General features: G+C 47.3%; 2 protein-coding genes across 2 annotated transcripts in view; both read right to left on the bottom strand.

Annotated features, from left to right (window-relative positions):
- Nucleotides 1-1127: 1127 nt before the first annotated feature.
- Nucleotides 1128-4736, bottom strand: atp6ap2 (ATPase H+ transporting accessory protein 2). Its single transcript, XM_029137503.3, has 9 exons — nucleotides 4579-4736; nucleotides 3460-3590; nucleotides 3251-3379; nucleotides 3032-3127; nucleotides 2789-2926; nucleotides 2584-2637; nucleotides 2355-2504; nucleotides 2147-2266; nucleotides 1128-1954 (listed from the first exon to the last, which is right to left on the bottom strand). Exons 1-9 carry the CDS (start codon nucleotides 4652-4654, stop codon nucleotides 1763-1765), a joined length of 1086 nt encoding a protein of 361 aa, XP_028993336.1. The 5' UTR covers nucleotides 4655-4736; the 3' UTR covers nucleotides 1128-1762.
- A 2031-nt stretch (nucleotides 4737-6767) lies between these two features.
- The window catches only part of bcor (BCL6 corepressor), a 29073-nt gene continuing 23270 nt past the window's right edge, over nucleotides 6768-12570 (bottom strand). Inside the window, 5 exon segments of the mRNA XM_029136464.3 lie at nucleotides 6768-7912; nucleotides 8001-8154; nucleotides 8295-8372; nucleotides 9980-10125; nucleotides 10378-10544. Of these exon segments, the coding sequence (XP_028992297.1) occupies nucleotides 7582-7912; nucleotides 8001-8154; nucleotides 8295-8372; nucleotides 9980-10125; nucleotides 10378-10544 (876 nt within the window). The 3' untranslated portion in view covers nucleotides 6768-7581.

Below are 12570 nucleotides of genomic sequence, written 5' to 3'. Positions count from 1 at the left end.
CCTCCGCACCACATAGGTGCTGGCTGAGGTAGGAAGCAAAAACAGACATTATTCTTCTTATTATATAGTTTAGTATATGTATTGGTTCACTTAATAAATGCCAAATTAATCAGCATGAAATTATTGAAAAAAATCAGTTAAAGGCAGACATTGATTCCACAAAAACATTTCTTCAGATATTTGCTGGTTACGATTTAATATAGTACGGTATTAAACACACAAGGACAATGACTATAGAAAGATTTTTAGGTTTCTAAAAACCTGTTGTCATCCTCATTACGTATCATATATTCGTATGTAAAAAGCTGTAAAGCTAAACACTGAGTGATAGACAAACCTTTTATGATCAGTCACACCATGATTTTGTCGTTTTATTCGATACGTTAGAAAACAACAGTAACCGCTGGTCCAATGCGGAAATACGCGCTTTCCTGCCGACGTTAACCAGTCTTCTCTTTATATAGAGTTTACGGCGCAAAAGCGCAGCCAATGGTTACATATAAAGGGCGGGACGAGCGGACCCTTCTGCATTCTGATTGGCTCAGCTGAGACACAATAACACAACACGTCCCAGAGAGAGCGACATAAAAAATACATGTGGAGGTGCACAACATCATCAGATTGTGAACAATAGTTGGAAACTTTATTCTTCATATTATTAAAAGCTATTTCCATTAGATGCAAACGTAATGACTTAGTCATTACAATTGTTTTTACTTATTATTTATGTAGGTGACAGCAAAATGTAATATTTATGTATATATAGTTATATACACAATAAGACAACACTATTACTGCTGATAATAAAAACAAGGTAGAGAGAAGAAAGAAGGACAAATCAATCTGCAGTTTCCTGAGAATGTTTGCTCACACACCTTGGATAGAATGGCCTCAAGGATTAAATTAAATTGGCAAAAAATATTCAAAAGGACATTATTGGGATTCACCACGTCCCCTCAATGTCCACTATGCAAAGAAACACATCTTGTTTTACTTAATAACCAACCACTCACTCATTTGAATCACTCCACTCTCATAAGGGTCACTAGAGAAAATACCTTAATGGAAATTTACAAACTCCATAACAATTTCTTAAATGAGACAAAGCTTACTGAACAGAAACAGCCTCTGGGTGTAATAATTTATTGCCAGGTATTACATTGCCATTTACAGAGCTTCATTTATTCAGATTTTATCCTAACAACTAATGTTATAATCAAGTTTTATGCAATCGATTTAGTAGTTTTCACTTGGAACAGAAGCAGTAGCCCCCTCACATCTCACAATGAGAGTACAGCAGTTTCTCACATAGTTGTATTTTCAATATATACACATAGATTTAATTTAACTTTAAAACAGTTTCACACATCAAGACAAGCACAACTTCAAACAGAAACCAGACAATTTCCATCCTTTCATAACATCACAATAGTTTTTACAATAAAAATACAACTGCAATCACCAGGGAAAAAACAAACAAACAGGAGAATTAAATTATAAGGAATGATGTGAACTGATGATGATGTTAGTCTGAGGGAGGGAAAGTCAGAATTTGGTCAAGGTTTCCAGTGGAGGAGGATATCTAACCTCATAATGAAGATAAAATTCAGACTCAACTACCGTGTTACAAACAAGTGGTGATTCAGTATTAAGTCCATACCCCATCAAGCCATCACATTTATTTTCCCACTAAACAAGAACTCACACAAAACACAAATGGTCACAAGATAGACCCCAGGGGACAGCTGGAGATGGACAGGACTTAATCCATCCTGATCTTCTGATTTGTCATCCTGTAGATGATGCTGTCGTAGCCTGGGTCCATGTTCCACAGGTTGTAGGAAATGACGATGACCGCGATAGCCAGAATGATCATCAGCCATAGCACAATGTTGAAAACCACAGCATAGTCAGCCCTGTACTTGTAGGCCCGGTTGTATGGGTCTTCATTTTTCTAGAGAAACAATTACAATAGGTTATGTTTTGCCAGATGACCTGCTCATGACTAAGCTTTTGGTGATTGCCTCCTGAATTTAACAAACAACTATACATTAATCTATCGGATGACAGCATTTCTCTGTAGGCACACGTGTATGCATTAAACACTAATGTGGTTAACAATTAAGACGGTCTGCCTCAGACTTACAGTCTGACTAGATTGCAGGATGGAACGAGACTTCCTGGTCAAAGGAGCTTCAAACATTTTCACTGTCACAACTTCCACGACAGCATTGTTGCCATAGAGACCATACACCTCTTCCCCAAACTATAGTGGAAAAGACAAACACATGGATAAAAAACAAATTCGTGGCACCATTGAGTAGATTCAGTTCATTATTTTATTGTCTCCTTACCTTCTGCAGGACAGAGGCCAGGATGGCAGTGGCGTCACGATACTGAGGAGAATCTTCGCCATAGAGCCGGCTCAGCTCCTCCAGGCCTGACAGCTCCAAGGAGTAGAGATCAGGCGAGTGGTCCTTAGCTAAATGCCTGTGCCTTTGTAACTAAAAGAAAGGAAATCAACCAAACTATCTGCATTTTTATATAAAAAAAATATATATTTTTTCAGTGTGTTGAACTTACCAGAGCTGTGATGTCATGCAGTACTTGAACCTCAGACAAGAAGAGCAGATCAGCCTAAAAAGATGATGAGCATGATGAGTATCATGACGCTCCTACTACTGCACATATAAATAGATAATTTAAATAGAATATGGTTATATAACATGTTTATCGTAAGAAATATGCTACAAAAAGACATTAAAAAATGCTGCAATGTGTAACTGACCTCTGAATTTCTGCTAAGAGAGTTGAGGGGCAGGGAGGCCAGCACAGAGCCATCCTGGGACAGACGAGCACGGATCTGCTGCAAAGTGACTGGTAGGTCCTCAAATACGGCATTGGCTTTTCCAAGCATATACAGCCTCTGAGAGCGAGCGAGAGAGAGAGAGAGGGGGGGGGGGATATTATAGGACCTTAAAAGAAATGGGCAACATACAATTGAAGAGATGACATGGATGGAAGGTAGTACCTCCTCACTGGGAGCCAGTTGCAGCACTACAGGTGTGTCTTCAGCAAAAAGAGAGTGAACTGTCTCTGCAACATTATCCAAAGTGAAGGGCACCGGCTGCCAAATAAAGAAGAGAACATTTTAAAGTAACTCCTTTAAATTACTTTGCAGTAGTTAGTTAGCTATTTTATGTCAGCATATGTGTTTGATGTGCAAACATTCACACAAGGCCTTACTCACATTCTCCAAGGGGTAAGAGGCCACGCTCTGAGGCAGAACCAGGCTATCAACTCCTCTGACCACCAACAGAACATTAGCACTGGGACGCCGGAATAAAGAACCAGAGCGGAGGCCGGACCAGGACAGATCCTGCACAAACACACAGAGTCTTTGAAGATTTGGCTAGGACCGCATCCCTATTATCTTGTTTTTAGTGAATAATAAAGCACCTCTTGAACAGAAAAGCCCATTGTTAAAGCCACCAAGTCTGGGATCTTCTCCCCAGAAACAGGCCAGTCTCCTTTCTGGAAGGACACAAAGTCCGGAGCCTGTAGCACTGTAAAAGTGTCTCCATAGACACCTGTGGGGGAAAAAAATACTAATTAAATTTAAAAACAAATATGACAGGAGATGCCATATGTGGTATTAAAATTAAATAAACAATATGGTCAAACTTTATGCATACATGTTAAAGTTTCATTTTACTTCATATGGGTATTTGAAGTTGTAACACAAACATTGTGAATGACAAGACCACCAATATATAGAAATGAATGTATTTAACTAAAAATGTTTCTATTTTACATATTTCTTTCATACAGTGGTTCACCTCCCCTCTCGCAATGTAGGAAAGTCACAACTTGCATCACTTCTCTCTGTTGTACAGCTTATAAAGAGCACTGAAGCAAACCAGCGTGTAACAATATCCAATTACGGTTTGGGTGAATAAAGTTTCAGTCGCAGAGCGATATCTTGAGATAATACAGGTTAACTAACTAATAACTGTGCACTACAGGAAACACCCGCAGCAGCTTCTCGCCAGTCACACTGGACCTTCACGGATCAGAGTAAAGAAAACCAACCAACATCACAGCCGTGTGTGTACGGAGACAAGACAACTCGTGACAGAGAACTGACGATGAAGAGGAACTACCCTTTTAGAGTCAGTCACATGACGGGAGACTATTCCGTAAATTAGTAACCTGCTGCAAACGGGCATATAAGTTATGTCTCCCATTTAACTAAATACGTTCTGAAATGTGTTACACTTCCCTTGTCTACACCCGATGCAGCTCACTAACGAGCTGAGGTAGCGCTAGCAAGACGGTAGCATTTCTGACTTCAACCTGCTTGTTAGTAGTTACCTAGTAAAATAAATTCACTACTAAAACAAAATACAGGTCGTACATTTACACCACAGCCTATGCGGCAGATTCAGAATTTAACACCGAGCAAGCAAGCGATGCTAACGATGTCCCTGGCGTTTTTCCAAATACGATGAATATATTACGATACTGCGTTACAGTTGGTGGAGAAGTCACTACTTTGTGTAATACTAGATCTCCTACCGGTTGTTAAAAAGAAGCAGAAGACAAACACCACGGAAAATCGAGCCTTCATCCTTCGGAAGCTTGTCGGCGACATCTTTCTCCTTGCTCTAGCACAGATCAGCTGACCTGACGTCACCACGGCGCAAAGGACGACGGGAAGACCGATTGTGGAAAAACAGAGCAACTAAGTAAGAGGATGTTTATAAAAATGAGCAAATACATCCAAAGAATCTGTGTAAAGATGGCAGAAGTCAGAAAATGTGAGGAAGTTGATCATTTTATAGGAGACACCAATAAATATAAAACGCCTAAAATAAATAATATATCATAAATTATAAAACAACAACTGAGGTTATGAGTGAACACTGAAACTTTACATATTCATACTTTTAATATTTGACCCAAGTACATTTTACAAAATATTTTAACAATAGGACACGTCCTGCCCCTGTACAGACGTTGTGTGAGTGTGGTATAGTGGTTGTTTGTTGCTTGTTTACTGGTTGGCATGATGCAGGACAGTGGTGCCCCAGTCAACAACCCACTGGATGTTCGTTGTTATACTGTACACAATCATCTGACTCTTATGCCCTTTAGTGTTTGGTTGCACAGTCAGTTTAAGTTATTCTATGTCAGCGTTATTCAGGTTCACTCTTATATCATTTTCATTTTAGCTGATTGAAAGCCGGTTGGTACCGTAAATGGCAAATATCAAATTTAGTCTAATTTTATTTAGACCTGAGTTGTGTTCAAGCACTTAGCCTTATACACACAAATTTCTCCAGATGATGCCCTCTAGAGGACTTTTCAGTTCAAGCGATATCAAATAGTTGCTTTGTTTAAATATTAAAGTTTACCTTTAAGTTGATGTAAAACCACATATAAATGTTTGTCAAACTTTCTGTTGCTTCTGTGAGTGCAGGTAAAGCATATATTTTACATATTCCCCTAGAGTACTATGTAGAAAATCCTAAAATCTCACTAATCAGTTAATTCACAAAACTTACATTTGCACAACTTAACAGCAACATGTTAATGGAAAGATTTACATTCAGATCTAGATTCTAATGTTTAACTTGTTCCTGAAGCTATTTTCACTTACATGATGTGCATGTATGAACGCTTAGATACTTATTAGGGCATTTAGTATGTTGCCTTATCTATGCAAGTACTTGGTGCTGCTCTGTTAAGATGGATATTGGTCAGGGAGGAGGCCTTGTGCACCTTTAGCCACAGCTTATGACCATCTTACTGCGGCGTGTGTGTCCTGAGCAACCGAGATCTAAAAAGGTGAACTCTATTTGTTCCACATCCCACTTTGCTGTCTGACAGCATTTTGTCACCTCCGTGACCTCAACCTGCTCTTGTTAACCGGGCTGACGCAGCTCTGCTGGGAGACAGCAGCTAAAGCGCTGACCTCACCCTCTAAAGCCCCCTGCGTCTTCCCTGCTAAGTACCAGACGCATTGCACAGACTCAGGCTTGACATCACCCTGAATCCTCATTTCACTCAGCCTTTTCTCATTCTTCAGAAGGTTTCTCTGCAGCTTTGTGGCCCGAGGGACTGGTTCGGACCCTTGTACTGCTCCACTGTCAGCATGTAGATCAAGTAAAACCTTGACGTATGTTGGTCTTTGCTGCAGATACTTGGAAAGAAAGAATTTAGTCGAGTCTCTCAATCTTTTGACTTTCTTCAGTTTGGTCACATTTGGACATTTTTTCTCGCTTTCCAATTGTTATCGGACATAATTACCTCATTAAAGTAACTTTCAAACTAACAGACAATTTAAGGTGAAATAATTAATACACTTTCCAAGTGTTACTTAATTTGAATTAACACTGCAAGTGATCAGGTTTCCCTTGTTATATTACGTTATTTCCATCGGTTTGATGAACACCGTAAACACTTTGAGGCGTTCGTTGGACACTAGAGGGAGTTGCAGGCCACAAGCGTTTTACCGATCACCAGCAGCAAATGAGCGACAGTTATCGCGGTACACGGTTGCGGAGAGCGGTTGCGCGAGCGCTGAAATACACGAATGCGCCAAAAGATGGCAATGTCGGACCGTGAGAGAGGTCCCGCGGCGGAGACGCGCCGGAGAAGCGGACAATAATTAGGAAAGATTTAATTTGACAGGGCAGCCCAATAAAACCACTCAATTCAATTTAATTTGCCATGACTGACACAATGAGGAGCCCAACGCGCGGTTCATCTTGCTATTTGTATATTTATTTTAAAGCAACTTCTTTTGTAAAATATAAATACAAATTAGGGGATATTTTAATTACAAAGTTAAAACAAAAAATGAACACACCAAAAATTACTTTACTGCAGTAGCCTCCCTGTTATATACAAGCTCTGTGCTGAAGGATGAATATCAACATTATCTTAAAACTTTATAATACAAACGGTTTTGTAGTTTTTCCATGTTAAATTACAGACTAAACAGGAAGCAAAATGTCAGCATTAAAAAAAATAGATACAACAAAAAAGCCCCTGAGGCTCAAGCCAGCGCTGAAGTCCAAGGAGAAGGAAAAAAAAGACATCATGTGCTTCCTATGAACACAAATACCACATTCAATAGTACGCTCAGTACTATCCTGTACAGCTACACACATGCACAATATGCTGCGCGCTCACACTCAGTCACTGACAACACAACTAATCTGTTGCCACACAAACTCTTTCAGAGCAAAACCATGAGTGTCATTCAAATGAAAGAAAAAAAGTCTCAATGTTTTATATTTATATATAGATATATATTTTATTTATACATATATTAATTTATAAAAATAAGACCATTATTATTGAGTCACAAATGTGTATATCCTCAGTTAAAGGAGGGAAACGTGAGAAGCCTGGTTAGCCAGCAGGTTAGTCCATCTGTACAGCGCACCAGTGCCGTCCAGAGCAGCTCCGAAGCGGATAAGCAGGCTAAGGCATGTCATCATTACCCCTGGTTGGCTCTAGAGCAAACTGCTGTTGATAAGGATCATGGTCCGAGTTTAACGGCTCCAGGGGTCAGGATGAGCCCAGCTGCCCCACAGCCTTGAGTCTGTCCTTCAGTTTATCCCCCGGGTGGTCCCAGCGGTCGTCCAGACACTCCAGCGAGGAGCCAAGCAGCGCCGCCAGCTCAGCGCTGTCTTCCACCAGGTCTAGCAGCTCCTTGCTGTCCGGATGGAAGCCCTCCAGCTCCTCTGGGCAGGAGAAGAGCTGCGACAAGGAGGCCTGCCGGTAAAACTCGGCCTCCGCCACAGTCACCACCTCCATGTGGGGAAAGGCCTGGCGGAAGCCGCGCGCGGACATCCGCAGCCGACGGAGCACGTCCGACAGTAGCAGCCAGTTTCTTGGCCTGGAGGAGGAAATAAAGCAGCGTTTAAGAACCAGGGGCCGAAGTCGTGCGGGAACAGAAAACAGGCATGCCTGCAATCAAAGCTCACCCCTGGGAGAGGGACACCTGGATGTTGTAGCAAGGCAGCAGCGGTCGGTCAGAGAACTCGAACTCAAACACCTCCCTTTTATCGTCTTCATCCTCATCATCCGGGCCTGGTGGGTCTGCCAGGATGTCATAGACCCCGCCTTCTTCACTGGACTCTGATGGACCAAAAGAAGCGAAAAAAGAAGCCAATTAATTACCCACTTTACTGCGGAAGATACAGACATGCGCTGCTAGATGGCATAGAAGAGATTTAAAAGTTCTTTGTGAGCACTAGAACACACTGATCAGTACTCACCACACACGGCGCTGCCGTAGAATTCCCAATAAAGCCCCGGGTCGTCATCAGCGCGGCCCTGAAGGTCAGCGAAATAATCTATGGAAAGAGGAGAGGAGCGAAGCCTGTTATTCAAGAGCCCGAGCCCTGGGGACAGGCAACGGGGAAAATACAATTGCCCTTGGAGACAACGGCAGAAAAATGGATAAAACAGAGCGCAGTAAAGAGAAGGGGGGGGGGGGGGGGGGGGGGGGGGGGGGGGGGGGGGGGGGGGCAGTGTCAAGAGTGAAAAAGGGAAACAAACAGAGCAAATGTTTAGGGGAGGGCTGATGGTCAGGGGCCAGTGGCTGTACCACGGGGGAGGAGAGCGACTGTCTCCGCTGGGTTAGAGCTGGCTCAGTTCAGAGCCGGGCTACAGGCGGCTGCCAGGAATCAAACAAGAACCACACACAGGCAGCGAGCGAGCGAGCGAGCGAGCGAGCGGGCGGGCGAGAGAGAGAGAGAGAGAGAGAGAGAGAGAGCGAGCGAGCGAGCACAGACACACACACCCGCACGCACACGCACACAGCGCCGGCTGGAAACAAACAAGCAGAGGGAGCACACACACACACAGAGCAGAGTGTGTATTCAGCACATGCACGCAGACGCGCGCACACACAGGCGCACACACAGGCGCACACACAGGCGCACACACAGGCAGAGCGAGCGCTGGGCTTTGTGCCAGCGCTGAGGCGTGGGGCGTCTGGCGTGTGTTTGGAGGGATTAACGGCCTCCAGATGAGTGGGACCAGGTGGAGGGAGGGCAGCAATCGCTCGCTCTCGCTCATTTTCTCCGGTGCTCAGTCGCTCGCCCGCCCGCCCTCCCTCCCTCGCCACCCCCCCCCACCTCCCTCCCTCCCCCGCTCCGCGTGTCGAGCAACCATCGATCTCTCCATCCGTGCGCTTTTCAAAATTCAACACCACCTTTCCGGCCGTCTACGTATAAATCTTCATTTTGCGCGGTCCTGCTCAACCTTCTGCTGACCGTGAACTTACACCTGTTCATTCTCACCCTCTGATCTTTTCTCCCGTTTCGCTCTGCTAAAGCCTCTGGCGTGTTTCAGATAATCAGGTTTAACTATTTAGGCGTCCATGTAATATTAAGCAGCTGGCGACGGGGGAAGTGCGCGCTTTCGTTTCCTCCTCTTGGACGCAGGCGCGCGTCGTTTCGGTTCGGCTGCGGACGCAGACGGCTTCTCCTCCCATCGCTGGCCCGAACGCGGGCCGCGTCGGGCGCGAGCGCGGCCGCCTCGCGGCGCGGCACGCACGCATGCATAAAGCGAAGTCTCCAGCCAGAGCGAAGCCCATTTCCACACGTACGCTGAGCAAACACAGCCGGCGTTGCTAAGTAACCAGACAGAGGAGCTCAGAGGCAGCAGCGTGCGCCCTAGCGGGCTGAGGCTCCCCGTCTAACAGGTGGTCGAGGGAGGGGGAGGAGGAGCGCAGCACCAGAGGCACAACGGGACGACAGACGTCCAGAGGTGGATGAACAGAAGCCAAAGCGTTTACCCTCGGCCTCTCTCAGGAGCCACGTCCTCACACAGGGCGCATCGCTCCCAGGCAACACATCAGGATCTGTGTGTTTTGCCTGAGCGTTGGGGGCTTTTAGTGGTGAGCCTAATGTAATGAGACGTTCATGACGGGACTGAGAGGCTCGTCGGGTCCTACCGGTGAGGAAGCGCTCCATGCCGTCGCTGTGGGTCATCTTGAGGAGGCCGCGGCCCGAGTACGTGGCCAGGGTGGGGTCGGCGCCGTAGGACAGCAGGACTCGCACCACATCCAGGTGGTCGTTCTCCACGGCATCGTGAATCGGTCTAGACACACAAACATGGACTCACTTTAATTCATTCATTCATGGGACGCATTTAAATACATGAACGGAAATAAAACCCTGACACTACACCTTAAAGGCCTGCATGCAGAGCCCTGTACATTCTAATAAAGCAGTAGCCTTTGCCATTTAAAACTGCAGCTAACTTAAACCCTTTCTATTTCTAAGCGAGACTCAAAGTGACTTAATTGATGACTACGCCTCAGCGTCCTTCATTAGGCTGTGTCCTCGTTACCTCGTGCCGTCCTGAGCGCTGCAGTTGATGTCGGCGCCGTAATCCAGCAGGTGCTGGACGATGCTGAGCCAGCCGCGGGCGCACGCCTCGTGGAGCGCGCAGTAGCCGGCGTAGTCCCTGTGGTTCACCTCACACACCCGGTTCTCCAGGCAGTACAGCACCACCTCCTAGAAGAGAGCGACACAGGGGGAGAGTCGGGTTTAGCGCCCGGAGTGCGTGTGTGTGCGCGCGCGTGTGTGTGTGTGTGCGTGCGCTGAATAGAAGCATGCGTGGCAATAACCCAAACGCGGAGGCAGACGGAGCAGACGCAAATGCAAACAGTCCTTCCCTTAACAGCTCCTGTGGGAGAGAAATTAGGGAAAGGAGGAACTGAGTATGTTCCAGTGCCAGACAAACGCACGCACTCATACACAAACGCTCCATAATACTGGCGCTGGCGCCAGGACCCATCGATGAGACTAAGTGTGACTCAACTGCGTGGAGCCTGCCAGATTCACGCGCGCATTAGAGAGCGCGCCGCGGCCGCGCCTGGACGACACCGTGGCAGCCAGTTGCGACGGCTGGGCTCTGGGCGCCATAATGGAAGCGGAACAAAGGGATTTGATAGAGGCGCTGCAGAGCCGGGAGCGCTTTTCTGGTCTAGGCCTGTGACAGTTGGGCATCCAGCGCGGAGCCGTCGGACCGGTTTTTATTGGGCTGGAGCGGCGTCTGAGGAGGCGCAGGCGGAGCGCGGCGCGGCCCGGTGTTGATGTGGGGCCCGGCTGTCGCCAGAGCTGTGTCCTGTTTCAACACCGCGGCTACGGGTCTGCTCAGAGCGACGGCTCCATGCGGGACTGGACAGAGGCGCTTGCAGAAACTACCCAATTTCATATCTATTTTAATAAGGAGGAATCTGTATGCGAGGCTCGTACATCCAGACGCACTCTGTCCTGCTAACAGTTCGGTGCCGAGGGGAGGAGAGCTGCTCATCTGAACCTGAGCAATGACTCCAAACTTCCATTTCTATGCTAATTTTAGCCTGCCGTCTAGCCCAAGTGTTTATCTCCCTCTCTCTTTCAGCGCCGGGTGGATGGAGGGGAGGGGAGGGGAGGGGAGGGGAGGGAGGCGACGGCAGGAAACGGGGAGAAAAAAGACTGACAGAAGGATGAGCGGTTAGAGAGGGAGGACGAGCGGGAGACGCGAGAGGCAACACCCCAACAGATGACAGATAAATGAATCTGTGGATGAAATCTGCCGGGGCCGTCCTCTGGGCTGAAGCTGATAATAACAAGAGATGAAAGGGTAAGGTGGGAGGGGGGGGGGGTGGCGGAGGCCAAGGGGGAGGTGTAGTGACACGGAGGACAATCGGAGCTGGGGAGGAAGCGAGACAATGGGGAAGAGAGGAAAAGTAGGGGATTGAGAGGCAGAGCGAGACAAAGTGGTGGGGAAGGAGAGATGTGGAGGGGAGGGAGGGAGGGAGAGGGGGAGGAGGGGGGGAGGCTAGGGTGGGACGACGCTCCAACTGGTTTTCGCTCGCTGCCAACACTCTGTTTGCCTGCTGGAGAGAGATTCAGGAGCGCGGTGCCGAAGCTCCCCCTCTGGGGGATTCCATTCGCGCCGTGTGTGTGCATGCGTGCGTCTGTCTGCGAGTGAATGGGAGCGAGTGTTGGAGAGACGGCCGGCGCGAGAGTGTTGATATGCAGCTCTGCGTGCGTGTGTGTGTGTGTGTGTGTGCGCGCGCGCGCCTGTCTCTGGGCTGCGGACGGCTTTGCGGGTGTGGCTGTGGAGGAGGTGTAGCGCTAAACCTCCGGAGCCGTGTTTAATATCGCTGGGAGAGAGCGAGGAGCTTAGCACGAGAGCCCCGGCTTCCCGCCAGACACACACACACACACACAGACACACAGACGCACACACAGACACGCACACGCCTCCGCAGTAAAATGAGACACGCTCCCCCCTCCCCTCGCCTTCCCTCCGTCCTCTAATCTCTCTCTCTAGAATGCTTCCCTGCGCTCGCCTGCAATCAATGCATCACTCAGACATTTAACCCCTTGCAGCGCCGCCTCGCATCGCGCCGTTGTGTGTGTGCGCGAGTGCGTATCGCATGTGCAGGTGATGCATGAGCGGCTTTTCCTGTGAGATGAGGAGCCAAAAGCGGTAAAAGCCGGTGCGTGCCCAGACAAGAGCCGCGTGTGGATGTGTGAGTGTGCGAGA

Source organism: Betta splendens, chromosome 21 (genome assembly GCF_900634795.4).
Source record: "Betta splendens chromosome 21, fBetSpl5.4, whole genome shotgun sequence".
NCBI classification, from domain to species: domain Eukaryota; kingdom Metazoa; phylum Chordata; class Actinopteri; order Anabantiformes; family Osphronemidae; genus Betta; species Betta splendens.
The sequence above is the reverse complement of the archived record's forward strand: the minus strand, read 5'-3'. Positions and strand labels throughout refer to the sequence as shown.